The 16,786-nt window shown below is 42.4% G+C and overlaps 1 protein-coding gene across 2 annotated transcripts; it reads right to left on the bottom strand.

The window, feature by feature from the left end:
* Positions 1-943: 943 nt before the first annotated feature.
* Positions 944-12,091, bottom strand: LOC105021702 (kunitz-type protease inhibitor 1). Of its 2 annotated transcripts, none has more exons than XM_010889532.5 (10): positions 10,945-12,091; positions 10,069-10,226; positions 9,268-9,409; positions 4,805-4,975; positions 4,635-4,664; positions 4,360-4,491; positions 3,647-3,697; positions 3,215-3,385; positions 2,986-3,048; positions 944-2,646 (listed from the first exon to the last, which is right to left on the bottom strand). In XM_010889532.5, the coding sequence occupies exons 1-10, from the start codon at positions 11,390-11,392 to the stop codon at positions 2,480-2,482; spliced, it is 1,533 nt and encodes a 510-aa protein (XP_010887834.1). In that variant the 5' UTR covers positions 11,393-12,091; the 3' UTR covers positions 944-2,479. The 2 variants fall into 2 exon arrangements, with proteins under 2 accessions (XP_010887834.1, XP_010887835.1); XM_010889533.5 differs by having other exon boundaries at positions 10,984-12,086.
* Positions 12,092-16,786: the final 4,695 nt, after the last annotated feature.

Genomic DNA, 16,786 nt, shown 5'->3' with positions numbered 1-16,786 from the left:
TCTATCAAATGCAAATTCAAAAAGTGAACTCGACTCCACATCGATTCCCAATTGTTCTGAATTCAAGAGTGCTCCTTTTCACATACTTAAACTGACTGGAGTTCAAATTTAATCGACACAAACCCTTGAGTCAGTAGATCCTTATCTGTTGTGGATAGGAAATGCACACTAAGGGCTCCCCCTCCTGGACATACAGTGGCATAGCATGCATTCTATTCATACTATCCTCGGACAGAAACCCACAGAAGTGTAATTTCACTTGAAGCTAATTAAAAGCTGCTCCTCACCACAGATCAGGTTACCGGTCTTATCCTGAACAGGGACGAACAACTACAGCTTCAGGTAGAGAATGGGTAGGGCCCCTTCATTCAGAATTGGTGAGGAACCTTCAAACCCGCTTCAGGAATGGATTTACGTAAACACAATTGTGAGCAAGCTTAGGTCAACAACAGTCAAGGCAAAGGACACAGGTATGTCATGTTTTGAGTTACAACATTTGAAAAGAATGCCAAACATTGCCTTTACCTATCCAGAGCATATGGTGTCATTTGTCTACCCTGACCAATTTTAGATCGCTCTAATCTCCACATCCAGACACAATGCTGGCCACTTCCAGCTAGATACTCCGATGGTATACAGCAACCGTGTACCATACATGGTGATTTAAAGATTAGACAGCACTGCATCATAGACATGGGCAAGCAATTTCTGCAGACTACATATAGTCCGCATCCACACAATATCTACCTTTCAAATTAAAACAGAATAATTGGACATAACTAACAGGAAGTGGTGAGGGTGTATTATTGGTTCAGTACTAGACTAACTCACTCTGGATAGGAGCATCTGTTGGATTTCTTAAGTTGCACGTTTAACAAAACAACATAAAGACTGTGGACAAGCTGATGCAATGTCTCCATCTAGAGGCAATTAGACAGAACACTATATTGAATAATATTTTATTATAACAACAGACAAAATACAATTATAGAAAATAATAAGAGACTGGCTGTCGAGGTTAGGCTGTTACACAGTAAAGAAACTGCGTTTCATAAGAATTGAGAACCAATACACGAATACATAGCTTAAAAAAAAAAAACAGAAACCAAAGTGTCAGTCCTGTCAGAGTTACAATGTTGTGATGCTTGTGCGAACTATCTGGAATCATAGTTGTCTACCTCACACAGAAAAGTTCCAAAATACATTATTTTACAGAAAATCCACAAAGCCATGTGGAAACAGGTTCAGAGCAGTGCATTATTTAATCTAACCCTAAACCTGAGGGGATAGTCTGGGATATTGTCAACGAAGACCCAGATTTCCTCAGACAGGCGAACTAGTGGATGCCATTTGTGTCTGTCCGTGCAATTCGAGGGAACCTGCTACTTAACGACTCCTCAAATTCCAACTAGCGTTAACGCAGTGTCTCTAGAACATCCTGTTCATGTATGCTTTGCGTTGTTCCTTGTTCCACAGAACCTGTAAATTCCTTCATGCAGGACACAGATGTATGACAAAAAGCAGCTTAATAACTAAAATTGCCCAGATTGTTGAAACATTCCTCGCAATCGCATCAGCACATGACTAAAAACATCCTATAGCTCATACAGTTAGAATCTACAATGCAACATAAAAACAAGGAAACCTTGAGGTTAAGTAAAATGTGTCCTTAAAACTTCTTGATATGAAGAGACAAAATAAAGATAAGATTAATCACAGCAAATTATCATTTGACAGCCCTAATTTCATTATATCAAATGTACATAGCTAATTTATTGGTACACACATTTACATCAGCTTTGTTATAAATTTGCATGTGAAAACATCAAATGCAAATCACCCAGCACTGACCTCGCCAATAACTAAACATTTAAATTAAGGAAAAAGGAGAACGTGAAAAAACACGCAGTCGTTTTCACCTGAGACTGAGTTCCAAACAAAACAAAACAAACGATTCCACATATTCCCAGCATTTGGATATGTGCCCAGCTCATTCCTCCTCGGAAGTGAAGCTCCTCAGAACAGTTGCAATGCAGATGTACCGACACCTTAATTTGTGAAAACAAAAACCGGTTTGTCCAAGTCATCCCGATGAGGGCTGACGCAGCGTTAATATGAAATGTCTCTTACTGCTTCGCTTACTCACTGCATGCGGCTGTTTTCGGACACACGCACACCGGCCTGCACATGTGAGCCAGGGTAATTTGCTTACACATTAACATAATATACACCAAGATCCTGAAAGCCAGGCAGGTGAACGTTGGTTCAGGACATAAAGGGGATAGAGAACTCAACTGATTTTTAGGTGTTATAGGACTGACGTCACCATCGAGTACCTTTTTAAAGTAGCGGGTAATCGCTAAGGAACGGGAAGGACGACCAATGAATTACACTCGGGAAGACAAAAAGACTACTTCAAAACCAGCGATGGTTCCATTGGCCCAAAGCTCTCACGGAGGCACCCGTCCAAGTCCACGGTTCAGATGGGCTTTGTGGTGCTGTTGTACACGGGGGTGTCACTGGGGATGCTGGTGGCCACGGGCTGGTGCTGCGCCCGCCTCTTCCTGTTCTTCAGGAAGCAGTAGCCCAACACAGCCAGCAGGGCCATGATGGCCACCCCCAACACCACGGCAACGGCGACAGAGCCTGGACCAACACAGGAAGTCAGACACGCCATTAAAAGGTCTGACCAGGAAGTTAATTCGCACAAATTACACCCCCCGCCCCCGACAGGATCGCACGGTCTGCAGGACCGCAGGAATGCTGCTCATTTAACTTTTCCTAGAGCAAATTAAAGAATGAGGTGTGTTAGACTGGAAGGGAAAGGAATATTTTTTTTGGCGTCCTCAGGAAAACCAGAGTAATCCAAACATCCCCATTGCGTTTCGTACAATGACACCTTACTGACCAACTGTCCCTTTTTATTTAAACGAATCGTGATGCTGGATAGGGGATGGAAAAAGGTAAGGCTCTCCACACACTCACCTGACCGGCTTTCCTCCTCGTTTTCCTGGCGTTTGAAATTCGACCTAACAAAAAGGTCGTTTTCTATACGGAGAGCAAAAACACAGAAAAACCTTCAGAACAGAGTAAACCGTTTTTTCTGAATGCCAAGCTCAGGGCCTCTTAATCCAAATCATTAAGACCTGAACATCCCAGTGGCCCCCGGTCCTCACTGGGTGGACACGCCCACTATGGGCGTGTCGCTGCGTACCGTTCACTCCCTCGCAGGTGGCGCTGCACTTATCCTCCACCTCAAAGTTGTTGCTATTGCCGTCACATCCGCCGTAGGTGAACCGATGGCACTTCGTCTTGATGGGGTCATAGTACCAGTGGGTGTGGCTGGCGCGGCACGGACCCGTCCTGGGGGGCTCGGTACATTGGGCTGTGTGGTGGTGGGGACAGACAGAGAGGGGGGTTCAGTACAGGAACACTTGTGAAAACCTACACACCCACTGGGAAATGCACAGTGTGTGTTGTAAAAAAAACGGGGCGGCGGCATGGAAAGGAGGCGAAGCGGTGACTAAAGGCCTCCTCTTCCGGGCCTCAGGGTGACTGGGACGGGCACCAGTGCTCGGGTGGGGCATTAGAGACGGCAAACGCTGGTTTGGTGGAGGGGCCACGTCAGGGCTACAAGTCCACTCACCCTTGTGTTTGTCCACGGTGAGCCTCAGGAGACGGCTGAAGGTCTGGTTGACTGTGAAAAGCAGTATGACATTGTTAGATGTACTGAACCGCATCCGGGAACCTTGACGACGGTTCTGTTTGGGTCCACTTGATCACAGACTCGTTCTCACTGGCGCCCTGATAATGGATGGACCGGACTAAAATGTGGAACGCCGTTTGGGACATTGTACAGGTATGTAGTACATTTCCATAGCGGTTACACGTCACTTGTAATAGATTTGACACCCTGATTTGCAGCAGACTCACTTTCACAAGCACTGGGACAGCTGATCAGAAAAAAGCCAACTGGCTGACTGATGCAAACAACATCTGTACATCCATTAGATAACTAACCAGGTGTCACGTCAACAGAACAACACAACATTATAGCCATTTGCGTTTGACTTCTGGCCATGTTTGACAGCGGGCCGTTTGTGATTACCTGCCACGCTACATTTCACTATGGGAGCCTCGTTATTGTTGGCTAGCTTTAGCCTATTAGTTAAATGTATTATTAAACTAATAACAGTGCAAATATCTTAATTTCCGGTCATTATTTACAGAGTGATGGCACTGGCTCCGCCCTTCCTTTTCCTCAGAGGCGCACACTTCAAGCAGGAATACATGTTTGTACCCCAGCCAAAGAAAGACGTGGCGGCGCGGCGAAACAAGCGGCACCGTTGGTGTACTCACGACTGTCGCACGCCACCTCGTCAGAGCCGTCACTGCAGTGGCTCATGGTGTCACACTCCAGGCCGGGTTCGAGGCAGCAGCCGTTGCCACAAGTGAACTGACCAGGGTCACAGGGAGATCCACAGTCTTCAGCTACACACGGTCACATTAGGGGAAGAGCCGATGCTTAGTATGGTCGTGTGCATGGACAATGAAAACAGTGTTGCGCCTTAGTCCAGATTGGGACATAGCGTGACAAATCAGCGCGTTAGCGTCTATGATTTCTTAAGACTCACCTTCGGGATGAATTCCTCTTGTTCCCCTTTCTGAAGTAAATGAGACAACTAAAGTCAGTCGGATAATGACAGACAGAAAAGACAAAAAAAAACACACACACACACACACACACACACACACACACACGAGAGACAGAGGAGAGGACAGGCCAGGCCGGTTGTTGCCTTACCTGGGACTCCTTCGCAAGCGTCAGAGCATTCCTGTTGGCTCAGATAGTTGTTGTGATTACCCTTGCAGCCGCCAAAGGTGAAATTCTCGCAGCTTTTTGACGCGGCGTTGTAGTGCCAGCGAAGGAAGCTCCCTCGACAAGGACCCACTTTCTTAGGGATCAAACAGTGACCTGGGTGGGCAAGTCAGACAGCATTATGAGGGTAAATTGTGTTTTTGAACAAACAGAGACTTCACATAACAGCTCAGTAATTTGTGTTTTATATAGCATGGCTGTAATGTGGAAGCATAGCTGCACCTGCCATATATAGAAGTGATTTTTTTACCATAATACAAAACCTTTCAGGCCAGGACAGTTATTGACGATGCAACAGGAAAAACCCAGTCCAACAGTGTCACCATTCTACATATGGCTGTATATCTAAACTACAGGAATGAGTCACACCAGGCAATGGCCATTTCCTTTAGGTACATCCTGAACCAACTCCTGGGGTCTGGAGACCAGGAGAGGTGAAGGGTCTCTATCAACCTCCTCAACAAAACAGTTAGTGTGGATTGAGCAGTCACACTTAGATTTCCATTAAAGGTCGGAGAGTTTCAGTATGCTTTATTGTTCTGCACAAGTCAATCATTTCACAGGGCATACAAGTGTCAGCTGAACGGGCAGAAATATTCAAAGAGGGAGCTCCCTGCCTGTACAGACATGCACAGCTATCGCTCCTAGACAGCCAAATACTTGGTGTCAGATTTGGATTGTTCTTGCTTTTTATTTCTTTTTCCTATGAGAAACATTCAACCTAAGTAATTCATGTTCAGTAATCTGAGTTGATATACATTACCTTTGATTTACAGTTAGCCTTTTAAAATTATAAACTTGGATTAGCAAACACAATTTGCCATTGGAACGCAGCACTGACGGTTGCTGATAATGGGCCTCTTTACTCCTACATAGACATTGCATTGAAAATCAGCAGTCTTTTTTTTTCTCAACATAAATTTCTACACTGTATTTTTGATCGACTTAGCTTTTCTTTCAAAAACCAGGACATTAAGTGACCCCAAATGTTTTCTACGGTAGTGTGCGCGCCCTCAAACAAAGGGCTAACGCTTTTGTCCCAAACTATGTACCTGGAAATGTGATCTGGGCTGAGTTTAGACACAGCTGCATACACATATGGGTGTGGAAATTATGAATATGGTGGGGGACTCTCCCCAGAGCATTAACTTTCAACATTACGTTTAGAGCATTGTTGCTTCGATGAACATACAACATAACATATCATGGCTAATTAAGCACAGGCTTAATAACCTGTAATAGATTCCGGGCATGAATGAAACTGCATTACTACACCGTTTTGTGATAAATGTTTTGAAACCAACAAGGGGAAATTTCATCATTGTCCCAGAGTCGTACCTGAGCCAGGACAAAGGACTGCTGACATCTAATTCCCAGCATGGTCAAACCGGGCGGCTTTCAGGCTGAATGTCGATAGGTTATCGGAGTGTACTATGGCTGTAACTAAATGGCAATAAAGACATTTATCAAAAAGCCCAAAACATGTGGCTAAAACAGGTTAATCTGGACCTTCAGCGTAAGATACCAAATGGTAGCCAGTCTTTAAACCCAGAACATCTAGCCAAAATCACACCGATGCCACCACTACAACAGTAGTTCTCCAGCCACTTTCAGGACACCCAGACTTCACAATTTACCAGAACCCCGAACTAGCACATCTAATTTATAACCGACAGTTAGTTGAGTCCATTGAACCAAGTAAGCGAGCTCAGGTGTAGTTGCAACAGATGGCTGGGGGAGGGGGGGGGCGAGGCCAGGGTTGAGATTCAACAGACTAGAGGTGGTCTTCCTTCATACGTTTGCTTTTTACGACCCCTTCAGGCTGATGACAGTGTGTCAACAAAGGTGTGTTTCAAAGAATCACCATTAGAGAACACGACGACAGACATGAAACGGGTTACACATTATTTTGAGAGTCCCAATTTCTGTCTGTAGATAATCTAAAGTCATAGCATTAGCTGACATTCAATAAACTCGGTTGCTGAGCAACTGCTTGCTATGGTTACAACTAGGTAAATGTTACGATAAGGGTTAGGGGTTAGTAGATCGTTAACATTTTTCTGATAGCAGAAAATCTGTAGAGCCTCTGCAGACACACTATTGAAACAACGTGTTACTTTGAAACGTATGTAACGTACTGCTAACTGTCACGTAGAATAGGGAATCGTAACGTCTCTGTGTGTGACATTCCTAGCTTCAGAGTTGTGAAACCGTCTCCGCCACGGTTCCCCTCTGGGTGAACCACTCCTAGACCATAATTTCTGTCTGTAGATAATCTAAAGTCATAGCATTAGCTGACATTCAATAAACTCGGTTGCTGAGCAACTGCTTGCTATGGTTACAACTAGGTAAATGTTACGATAAGGGTTAGGGGTTAGTAGATCGTTAACATTTTTCTGATAGCAGAAAATCTGTAGAGCCTCTGCAGACACACTCTTGAAACAACGTGTTACTTTGAAACGTATGTAACGTACTGCTAACTGTCACGTAGAATAGGGAATCGTAACGTCTCTGTGTGTGACATTCCTAGCTTCAGAGTTGTGAAACCGTCTCCGCCACGGTTCCCCTCTGGGTGAACCACTCCTAGACCATAAAACACATTCACCGGCCTGGCCCCTGTGACCAGGAGGAATCCCAGATTCAAGCAGGGTGCTACCACTGAGAAGACACCGGCACGCGATGGGGCATGGGAAACAATCGTAAAAGCCTTAGGGAAAGGCACTACTGGTCATTTTGCACACAAGGTACTGCCTTCCGCTTTTGACCCCACCCCTACAAACGGAAGAGTTGTAGCCAGGTGGAAATTAGGGTTAACTGACGTCTGTGAGGACAAAGACGTGCGGCATTCAAAAAAGCAACAACCCCCCCCCCAAACATTTCTTGTTTTTCCCTTTGGTGCCTTGTGAACAGGACGAGCGGAGGGGTAGATTCTTAAAATCTGAAAGAGGATATTTACCTCTGGATTTGTGAGACCAACAGAAACAAAGAAAAAGCTTTCTACCTGAGGGTCGATAAGCCTTGTGATCTGAAGTCCTATCAGACCCCTTCACTATTTCCATATTTCGTTACATCATTATTCTGAAACGGGTTAAATTGATTTCCCCCCTCATGAATCTACACACAATACCAAATAATGACCAGGGTATTAGAAATTGCAATTTTACAAAACAGAAACAGAAGCGTCTAGGGTCTTAAGACTTCCTGTTCTGGCAAAGCCACCAGACACATGGCCGATTGGTTGCCTCCTCCTCCCTTTCTGTGAATGTGACATCAAACCTTAACATGCCTAAGCAACACCAAAACATTGTGATTCTGTAGAATAAAGGAGAGCTTAGCCAATAAATGTTTCCACGCCTTTCGTATTGGTGGTACAAGGGTGTCTGTCTGGGTGGGTGGGTGGGTGTGTGTGTGTGTGTGTGTGTGTGTGTGTGTGTGTGTGTGTTCCTGCGCCCTGAGAAACTGGCTATGACTCAATCATGCCAGACCTGTTCTGGCTGTAGCTTAACCGGGGAGTGGTTGCAAGTAGTCACATATGGAGCCTATGAAGTGACTACATTTCACAGTTATAAAGCTACTATGTAGGGAAGAAATTGCCAGCTTTATTCACAAAACAAACTGATCATTATGACATAGATTGTAATTGAAGTACTTCAAAGAACCTGCTAGTTTTTTAAATATGGATTTCATGGCTTACTGTGAATCTGACAATACTTGGTCAACTGACTGAATAAAGAGAAGTCTGCAACTTTTGCGATAAAAAACAATCAGGCCATTTTAAGTAGCAAAACACACTTCAGGGATACATTACCAACCAGTGGGTAAAACTGTAGACTGCCTCATTTATGCGGAATAAACAGGTCAACTAAGTCCATTGATCCCTGTGGGAAACCCGGCCCTGGTTGGTTAAAGGAGTATTTTAAATGATTACGTTCATAAATTAGCATTTTTCCACAGAGCACCTGTCCTGCAAAAGTCTTTCTCCTGCTTTATTGTAGCTACTGGCAAGCTATGGGAATTTCTTTCCCTAATATGCAAGCTGTCCCAGCCTTCATTGATCCTCCTCCAACACATCCTGGCTTCCCAGTCATCTCCATTTGGTTGTAGCCCCAAACAAATTCACCTGAACCGAACCAGGAGATCATAACTAGTAGACAAGCTGATTCAGGAATGCTACCTTTGGTACACCTAAACACATGAGATGTGAGACTGGGGGTCCCTGGCAGATGTTTAAGAACCACTAATCTGAACTAGCATTGTACCTGGAACTGGAACTGACCAACACTGAAGGACTCAGACGGCATGCGCGCGGGTAGGACGAAAAACACTCAAGGCATCTGCATGTCATCCTAGCCTCCACACGACCACAGTTCCCATAATTCAGTACTCACTGTCAGACTGTTCAGGAGTGAGGACGAGGACGGAGACCTGATCGGTCGATGTTTGGCCAATGGAGTCTGTGACTTTAAGCTGGAACACATACATCCCAGGGTATAGACTGGACAGTATCACCTGATCCTTGTACTGTGTTTTCTTGAAGGTTGTAAATGGAAAAAAGAAAAGATTTAGGAAAAACATCAAACCCTTGGATTACTTCTGCTGTGGGGTACTGACAGTTATTAATGATGAGCAAAAAATACAATTAAGATATTGATTGATATTATATGTTCTACAAATCGGGAATTCTGATTTCATACCATATCCAAAAGCTAGCGGTCAATATTGTCACCCATTCAGTACCTCACATAACAAGAAGGCTGTGGGTGAGAACAAATTGGGTGGTTTGATAGTACTCATCAGTGGTCTGAGATTCCTCCCAACGTGTTTTCCAACTCAGAAAAGTTCAGGAAAAGTCTATGTTATTATATTTGCAAGCTGAAGTACAGAAGGAATTAAAGAGGGACGTGAATTTGAAATCATACCTTCATGCCAATTTATGATGTATTTTTACCACGCAGTTGGTTAGCAATTAAACTAGTTTACTATTTTGTTCACAACTCGGAATAACACATTCTGAATTGTACAATCAAAGGACGGACACTAATGGAGATGATAATGAAAGTAACAATACGCAAAGAGCTCATTATCATTCATCATTACTGTCCAAGACTATTCTCTCTCAGGGACAACTTCTTCAAACCGTATAGCTAATTGTAATGATAATGTGAGAGAATCACAGCGGATGCTCTTACCGTAAACACCACCGATTGGTTCCCGGTCAAAAGGCTCCACTGGAAGTCAGTGATCGGTTCGTCGTCCCAGCTCTCGATGCCGTTCAGCGTCACATTTTCGTTGGGTTGGACCACGACGTCCTGGCCCGTCTTGGCAATGGGGAACTTATCATGGTCATCTGAGAGCAGGGGTAAAGGCAGGCAAAAGGACCAGAACAATGACAACAATAAAACCCACTTTATCTGTCCAAAGTTGATCACCCTTTTTTTTTTAACCCATACCCTAAACCTAATATTTCCCCTAACCAGAAGCTCAATAATCTAATGTTTAGGCATAAATGTACCCTAATTCTAACCCTGATCCCAATTCAAATGTTTGCCCTAAACCTGATCTTAACCCTAAGGTAAACAACTAAACCTGTATACCTAAACTTAACCTAGCACTAATGCCTAACCAGCAATGCCTAACCCTAAATGTTACTTTTGCCCTAAACCAAACACATAAGCCAAAAAGTAGAATTTATTCTAAAATAGGAAGAGGGGAAACGTTTTCCTGATTTAACTAGAGATTAGGGACATTTTGATCCCTGTTATATAGTTAAGTTTAGAAACACAAACACACACACACACACACACACACACACACACACACACACACACACACACACACACACACACACACACACACACACACACACACACACACACACACACACACACACACACAAACAAACAAACAACTCGAGGTGGGATTTACATCTTTTCAATTGTGGGGGTTAAAATGGCCATAGAGGGTGGTTTCCCGGACACAGACTTAACCTAGTTTTCTTGGTCCCATACCAATCTGTGTCTGGGAAACTGGTCCGCCGGCCTAAAAGAAAATAAATCAACGACTACCTGTCACAGTAACTGGAGTGAGTCGAGTCTTGCCCTTACCACGGGTGGTTTCAGGTTCTCCCAGGTAATCTTCATAGACGGAGTCCAAAATGTAAGTTCTGAATCCTAATTTACTCACAAACCTACAAACAAACTCCTTCTTGTACAGGCAGTTAAACAGAAAACAGGTTTTAACCGAGCCTTCCTCTGCACCGTTCTCAATCAGAGCCAAGTTGCATTTTGGGTCTTGGCAACAATGACTTTTACACTCCTCAACAACGTTTACAGTTGGGGACGAGATTAAATTTGCTCCCGATTTGACAGCGTCTTCAGTGTCAAGTACAAAGTCGTCACGGCCCTGAATGAAACCGCTGCACTCAGCTTCATTCGGGACCTGTGCGTTGACATGACCGAAAATTAAAAGCATTAATAGTCTGGGTCCAAATATAAATCCAATACACGGAGTCATCTTTGCCGACAGGCCGATTGAAGGTAGACAACAACCGTACACGCAGTGGAAGCGTGTTTTAAAGTATCCTCGCGGTATCCGTATGTGAACTAGTCTATAAAAATACAGATATTTGGACTAAGGTTAAACGCTCGTTCGGTCTCCAAAATGTCTTAATTTCCGAAAGATCGCCTTTTCATAAGTTAAAACTCCCCAACACGGAACATGCGACTGAAAATATCAGTAATCGATGTAATTCACTGGTTAAAACGATTGCAATAATTCTTAAAACAAAAAAGATACCCTACAGCATACGACACAGTTAATGATTTGTCTATTTGATCTGTTTTTAGAAAACGTAAAAAGCATAGAATCCTTGTCGCGACTGACTCCTTCAGTTGTTTGGGGTGTTTCTGTTAGCTAGAAAAGCCAACAATTTAACCCCTTGAGATGTTTGCTCACATCCCATTTGAAAATGTAGGAAGTGAAATTCTATACAGACGTTTGATGGGGCCGGTATAGTTTCGATTGTTGCTTCGCTCACAATGTACGGTAAATGAATGGGCTGCCCTTAATATACACAATGGAAAATAAGGAAAATGGAAAATGTTCTTGTCAAAACACTTACTTTCGTTTGTCAGTAATAAATATTTTTTATTGTAAATAAAATATAGCCTAGTCTATAAACCGGATTTTCAGTTTTAGAAAAGCCACTCTGAAAATAGACTACGTAAAACTACCAAACATATTTTTGTAACTTATTTACTTTTAAAAACTGAGGTGAAACTAGATGACGTTTTAAAAAAGTGTAATCTGAATCAGGCACGCGCACACAGGTAAGGCTCAACCCAGCACTCTGACCTACAGTATGTGGGTGTTAGCAAGTGTGAGCCGACAACTCCGCCCATTTTTCAGAGCACATGGCTCTAGAAAGGTCTGCACGGCGATCAAATCCTAAATATAATTGACTGCCATGATAGGAACAGATCTGGCATCAGATGATAACGCAGTATAAGAAAAAAATAGAAATAGGTTGTCCTAAAGTCTGATGTAGTTAAATAGTACATTCTTGCCTAAACCTTTTCTTTATTAGGGTTTCAGCAGTTCACTGGTGAAACCCTATTGTTTTTGTTAGCGTTATTATTTGTCTGCCATTGTAAGGTGTATTTTTTTCAGATTCCCGTGAGATAAAATGGCGTAAATGGGCCCAAATTTGTACGACCCATGGCCCGCAACTTCTGATACAACATGATGTGTCATTCAGACCTCGAAAAACTGTGACCCACAAACCGCGATACCCACCGTGGGCCCACCGTACCGTTGCACAGGGGCGCAGATAGGATTTTTTAACTGGGGGGGACCAAGCTGTCAGCAAATGATTGAAACTCAATTAGTTATTTTGCATAATTTGGGCTTTAACTAGTGCTCAAGTAGTTTGGGCTAATGATTTGCACTAAAAAGCTGTCTTTATCTACTGTGGCTGCCCTCCTGCAGATCCTCACTTGACTGACTTGGGCCTGCCTTACTGTCTTCAGAAATTGCCTACAGGCCATTTAAAATCTTATTTTAAACATTTTAAATCTTATAATTTCAGTTAACCCTCTATACCTCTATAGAATTTCAAAACAATATGAAATTTATAGATTAGAAATATCTTTCAAATGAGGTATGACATATTAAGAAATGTTTTTCATCATATTTAATTTAATTTAAGAATCTATATCCTCCGTTGCTCCGTACAATAAAAAAAAACATGATTTCCTGCTATAAGAGGATGTCAAAAGTTTATGTAGGCCTTTATTTGTTGTTTGCATAAACTTTGCACCACACAAATGTACTTGTTATAATTATTTTTATAGTGGCTTACACGACAGAGAACATACTTCAGTCAATTTATACAGTACAATGGATTAAATGATAAGACTAAACACTATTTCCTGACGACGATAAATTGCCATTCTTTTTGTGTTCATTCATTATTTGCCTCTGTCCACTCACCTAAATGCATAGTTATGGTCTCCACATTTTGCTGTGTTTGCTAAGTGCAAAAGCCTTCTTGCCATTATTGTCAGACTAGCTATTCCCCTTAACAAATCTAATCTGCCACATCTGGGAAAGTCTACAGGCATAGGATACTTACATTGTTTGGTTTTTGAAAAAACAAAAACATTTATGTGGCATTTATACAGTTGATTCAGTTCAGAAAATAACAGACTCAGCTCAGTCATAGATGGTATATGATCACTATGGTAACCGGTTACCGCTCCTACAGGCACGATTGAGGCACCTACCAGCTCCTCATAGGACCCCGGCGACGCGTCACTCAGGAGTCGTAACACACACACACAGAGAGTGAGTGTAAACACTGGTTAGTCCTCTGTTTTACCGGTTTCTTTGGCCTTTCGTAGCGATAGTGAGGGCGGGGGACGGATCGGGTCTCTATTAATCTGGGGGGGGGGTCATGTCCCCCCCATCCCTAGTGCCATCTGCGCGCCTGCCGTTGCATCCATCATTTCCATATAACTATGTAACATTGAGTGTAAGTTTGTAAATTCATGGCATTTTAAATAAGTTTACCCTTTGGAACAATATAGGTGCTGCCCTGAAAGCCTACCCAAAGGCCACCTACCTAGACATAGTTGAAAAGATTGCCGACACCCTCAAGCATGCACCTGCTCGGTTGAAGAGTAAGAAAAAGGTATGACTGAAGATGACAATAATTATTTTTTTAATGGCTCATTGTGTGCTTGTACCATAAGGTATGTTCTAAAGCAGTGGTCAGAAACCTATATTATTGTATTTTTTGAGAATTGCATTTCTCATGCGTAGCTTCACACAAATGCATGTGACTCTTGCTGGATGCTATTAACAGGATGCTAAACAAAGAAGCTTTTAATGTTGGTCTTTCATATCAGGGAAGTAGCTTTTCTGTATGAAGGTCTTACTAAATTGATAAGTCCATCCTCTCATATGGAACATATTTGCAATTTGAGATTCAGAGATTCACTTTTCTGTTATGTTCTTTTGGCCATTTTGAATTTGTGAAAAAGACTACTCCTCTGGCACCAAATGACCGATAATCACGTAATTCCGTATTTGGCATTTATGGATGAAGGTCTTTAAAATCAATAGTAAGCAGACCAGTTTGTCAAAAAAACATGGCCGCTATTGACCAATGACCTTGTGCATGGGCGTGGTTTTGCATAAATAGGCACAAAACTCAGGCATAATGGTATTATAATTCTAATTGTTGCATATGCTGACAACAATGAGACAACAAAAATTAGTGCAAGCAATTTTCAATCCACCACATGGTGGCGATTTTGGGATTTTTACATTTGCCAGTTCACCACGCTCACCTCGTTTGAGTTACAGCCCAGAACAGAGGTAGTTAAGTCCATTGCCAAAAAAGGGAACATATTTGCAATTGGGATCCATGAACTTTTCACTTATGGTTTTTCCGACATTTTTTATTTGTGAAAAACCCTTAAAACACGTCTCCTATGGCACTAAATGTCCGATATTCACTAGACTTAACATTTGGCATCTATGGTCAAAGGTCTTCAAAATGTATATATACCAGGTCAGTAAGACAGAAAAACATGGCCCCTATTGACCAATGAACTTGTATAGATGTGTGGTTTGGCGCATATAGACACATCATTCCTACACACTTAATCAGATTAAATTTTTACTTACAATCTTTAGACGACAATGTGTGCAAGCACTTTTCGTTTAATCACATGGTGGCACTATTTAGTTTTTTGACATATGCAACCTTACCACGCTCATCCCGCTTGAGTTAGAGCCCTGAAAAGAGGTAGTGAACTCCATCTCCTTACATAGAACGTATTTGCCATTGGAAACCATTAACTCCATAATTTTGAATATGTAAAAACTCTCAAAATTCATTCCTCTGGCCCCAAATGACCGATCTTAATGTTACTTCATATTTTGCCTGTACCAATGAAGATCTTTACATTTATATGAACAAAATCACCACTGTTGAACCTCACCACTGTTGAACAACGAACATGTGTAGGACCTAGTTTTGCAAATATTAGCACACAACTCGTACCCCCAAAATAATATTATAATTCAACTTGGTAGGTTTGTTTACAATCATGAAACAATCAAATGGGACCAAGCAATATCCACTGAACTGCAAGGTGGCGCTAATCAGTTGGCCAGATTTGCAAGCTCACATTTCTCACTGTGTGAGTTAAAGTCTGAAAGAGGTAATCTCACGAATAAAATGATTGCCATTGGAAACCTTAAAGTCCACCACGATGGAGAGTTTGAAAGAATAATCCATGTCACATTTGGTACTACTGCGTTCATATGTGTTTCTCAGCGCAAATGGTGCAATAAGGATGTGAAGTGCTGTTTGCTGAAACCTGCTCAATGCTGCTTGCAGCTTTAATTTGTTTTGTTATTATCGTAGATGCAGGTCATAATTGGAAGAGCGTATAATTCCCAGTTAAGCAAGTTTAAATTCTGTGTGTGAAATGAATGTTACTAATGTTACAACGTACCAGTTTTGTCATTTACAACCTTCAAAAAGCACATTGAATCAAAGCATTGTCAGGGTTAGCTTATGAGTGTGTCGAAACAAAATGAAATAAAACAGTTTTGGCACAGGAAGAGTGTAAATTAGGCCACATGTATTAAGGGACGAAAATATGTTTATGTTTGATAACACACGCCCAGACAATATACTTCTTACAGGATATAGAAACTGACAGTATCTATGTGACATTCGTCTGGTCTGTGGTTAATCTTCAAACGGTTTAACTGTATGACAACTCTTGTTCATTGTATCTCGTGATGGTTTTAAAATGTTTCCTCGTCAGTGGCTGTTTTAATTGGAGATAAACAAAATATCTCGGCGTCAAAACAGATGGTCTTTGATTCCAAGCACAGACATGTCTTGTTACATAGCACATTGTAGGCCATTGTCAAGAAACAAAGAGACATTGTGTGGTATTGCTTTTGCATCTTTGTTCGTGCTCTTGGATGTACACTTTTCAATTCAGAACGGACCACAAAATGTGTCTGGGGGATGATTGACTAACACATGACCTAGGTAACTAAAACCAGGGTGCATTATCCTGCTGAAAGAGGCCAATGCCATCAGGGAATACCGTTGCCATGAAAGGGTGCACATGGTCTGCAACAATGCTCAGGTAGGTGGTACATGTCAAAGTAACATCCACATGAATGGAAGGACCCAAGTTTACCCAGCAAAACATTGCCCAAAGTATCACACTGCCTCCGCCAGGCTTGCCTTCTTCATATAGTACATCCTGGTGCCATGTCTTTTTGTGGTCCAGTTCTGATGCTCACGTGCCTGTTGTAGGCGCCTTCGGCTGTGGACAGGGCTTAGCATGTGCACCCTGACTGGTTTGCGGCTAT

The sequence above is a fragment of the Esox lucius genome, chromosome 14 (genome assembly GCF_011004845.1).
Source record: "Esox lucius isolate fEsoLuc1 chromosome 14, fEsoLuc1.pri, whole genome shotgun sequence".
In the NCBI taxonomy this organism is placed as follows: domain Eukaryota; kingdom Metazoa; phylum Chordata; class Actinopteri; order Esociformes; family Esocidae; genus Esox; species Esox lucius.
This window is presented reverse-complemented; position numbering and strand designations above follow the sequence as displayed.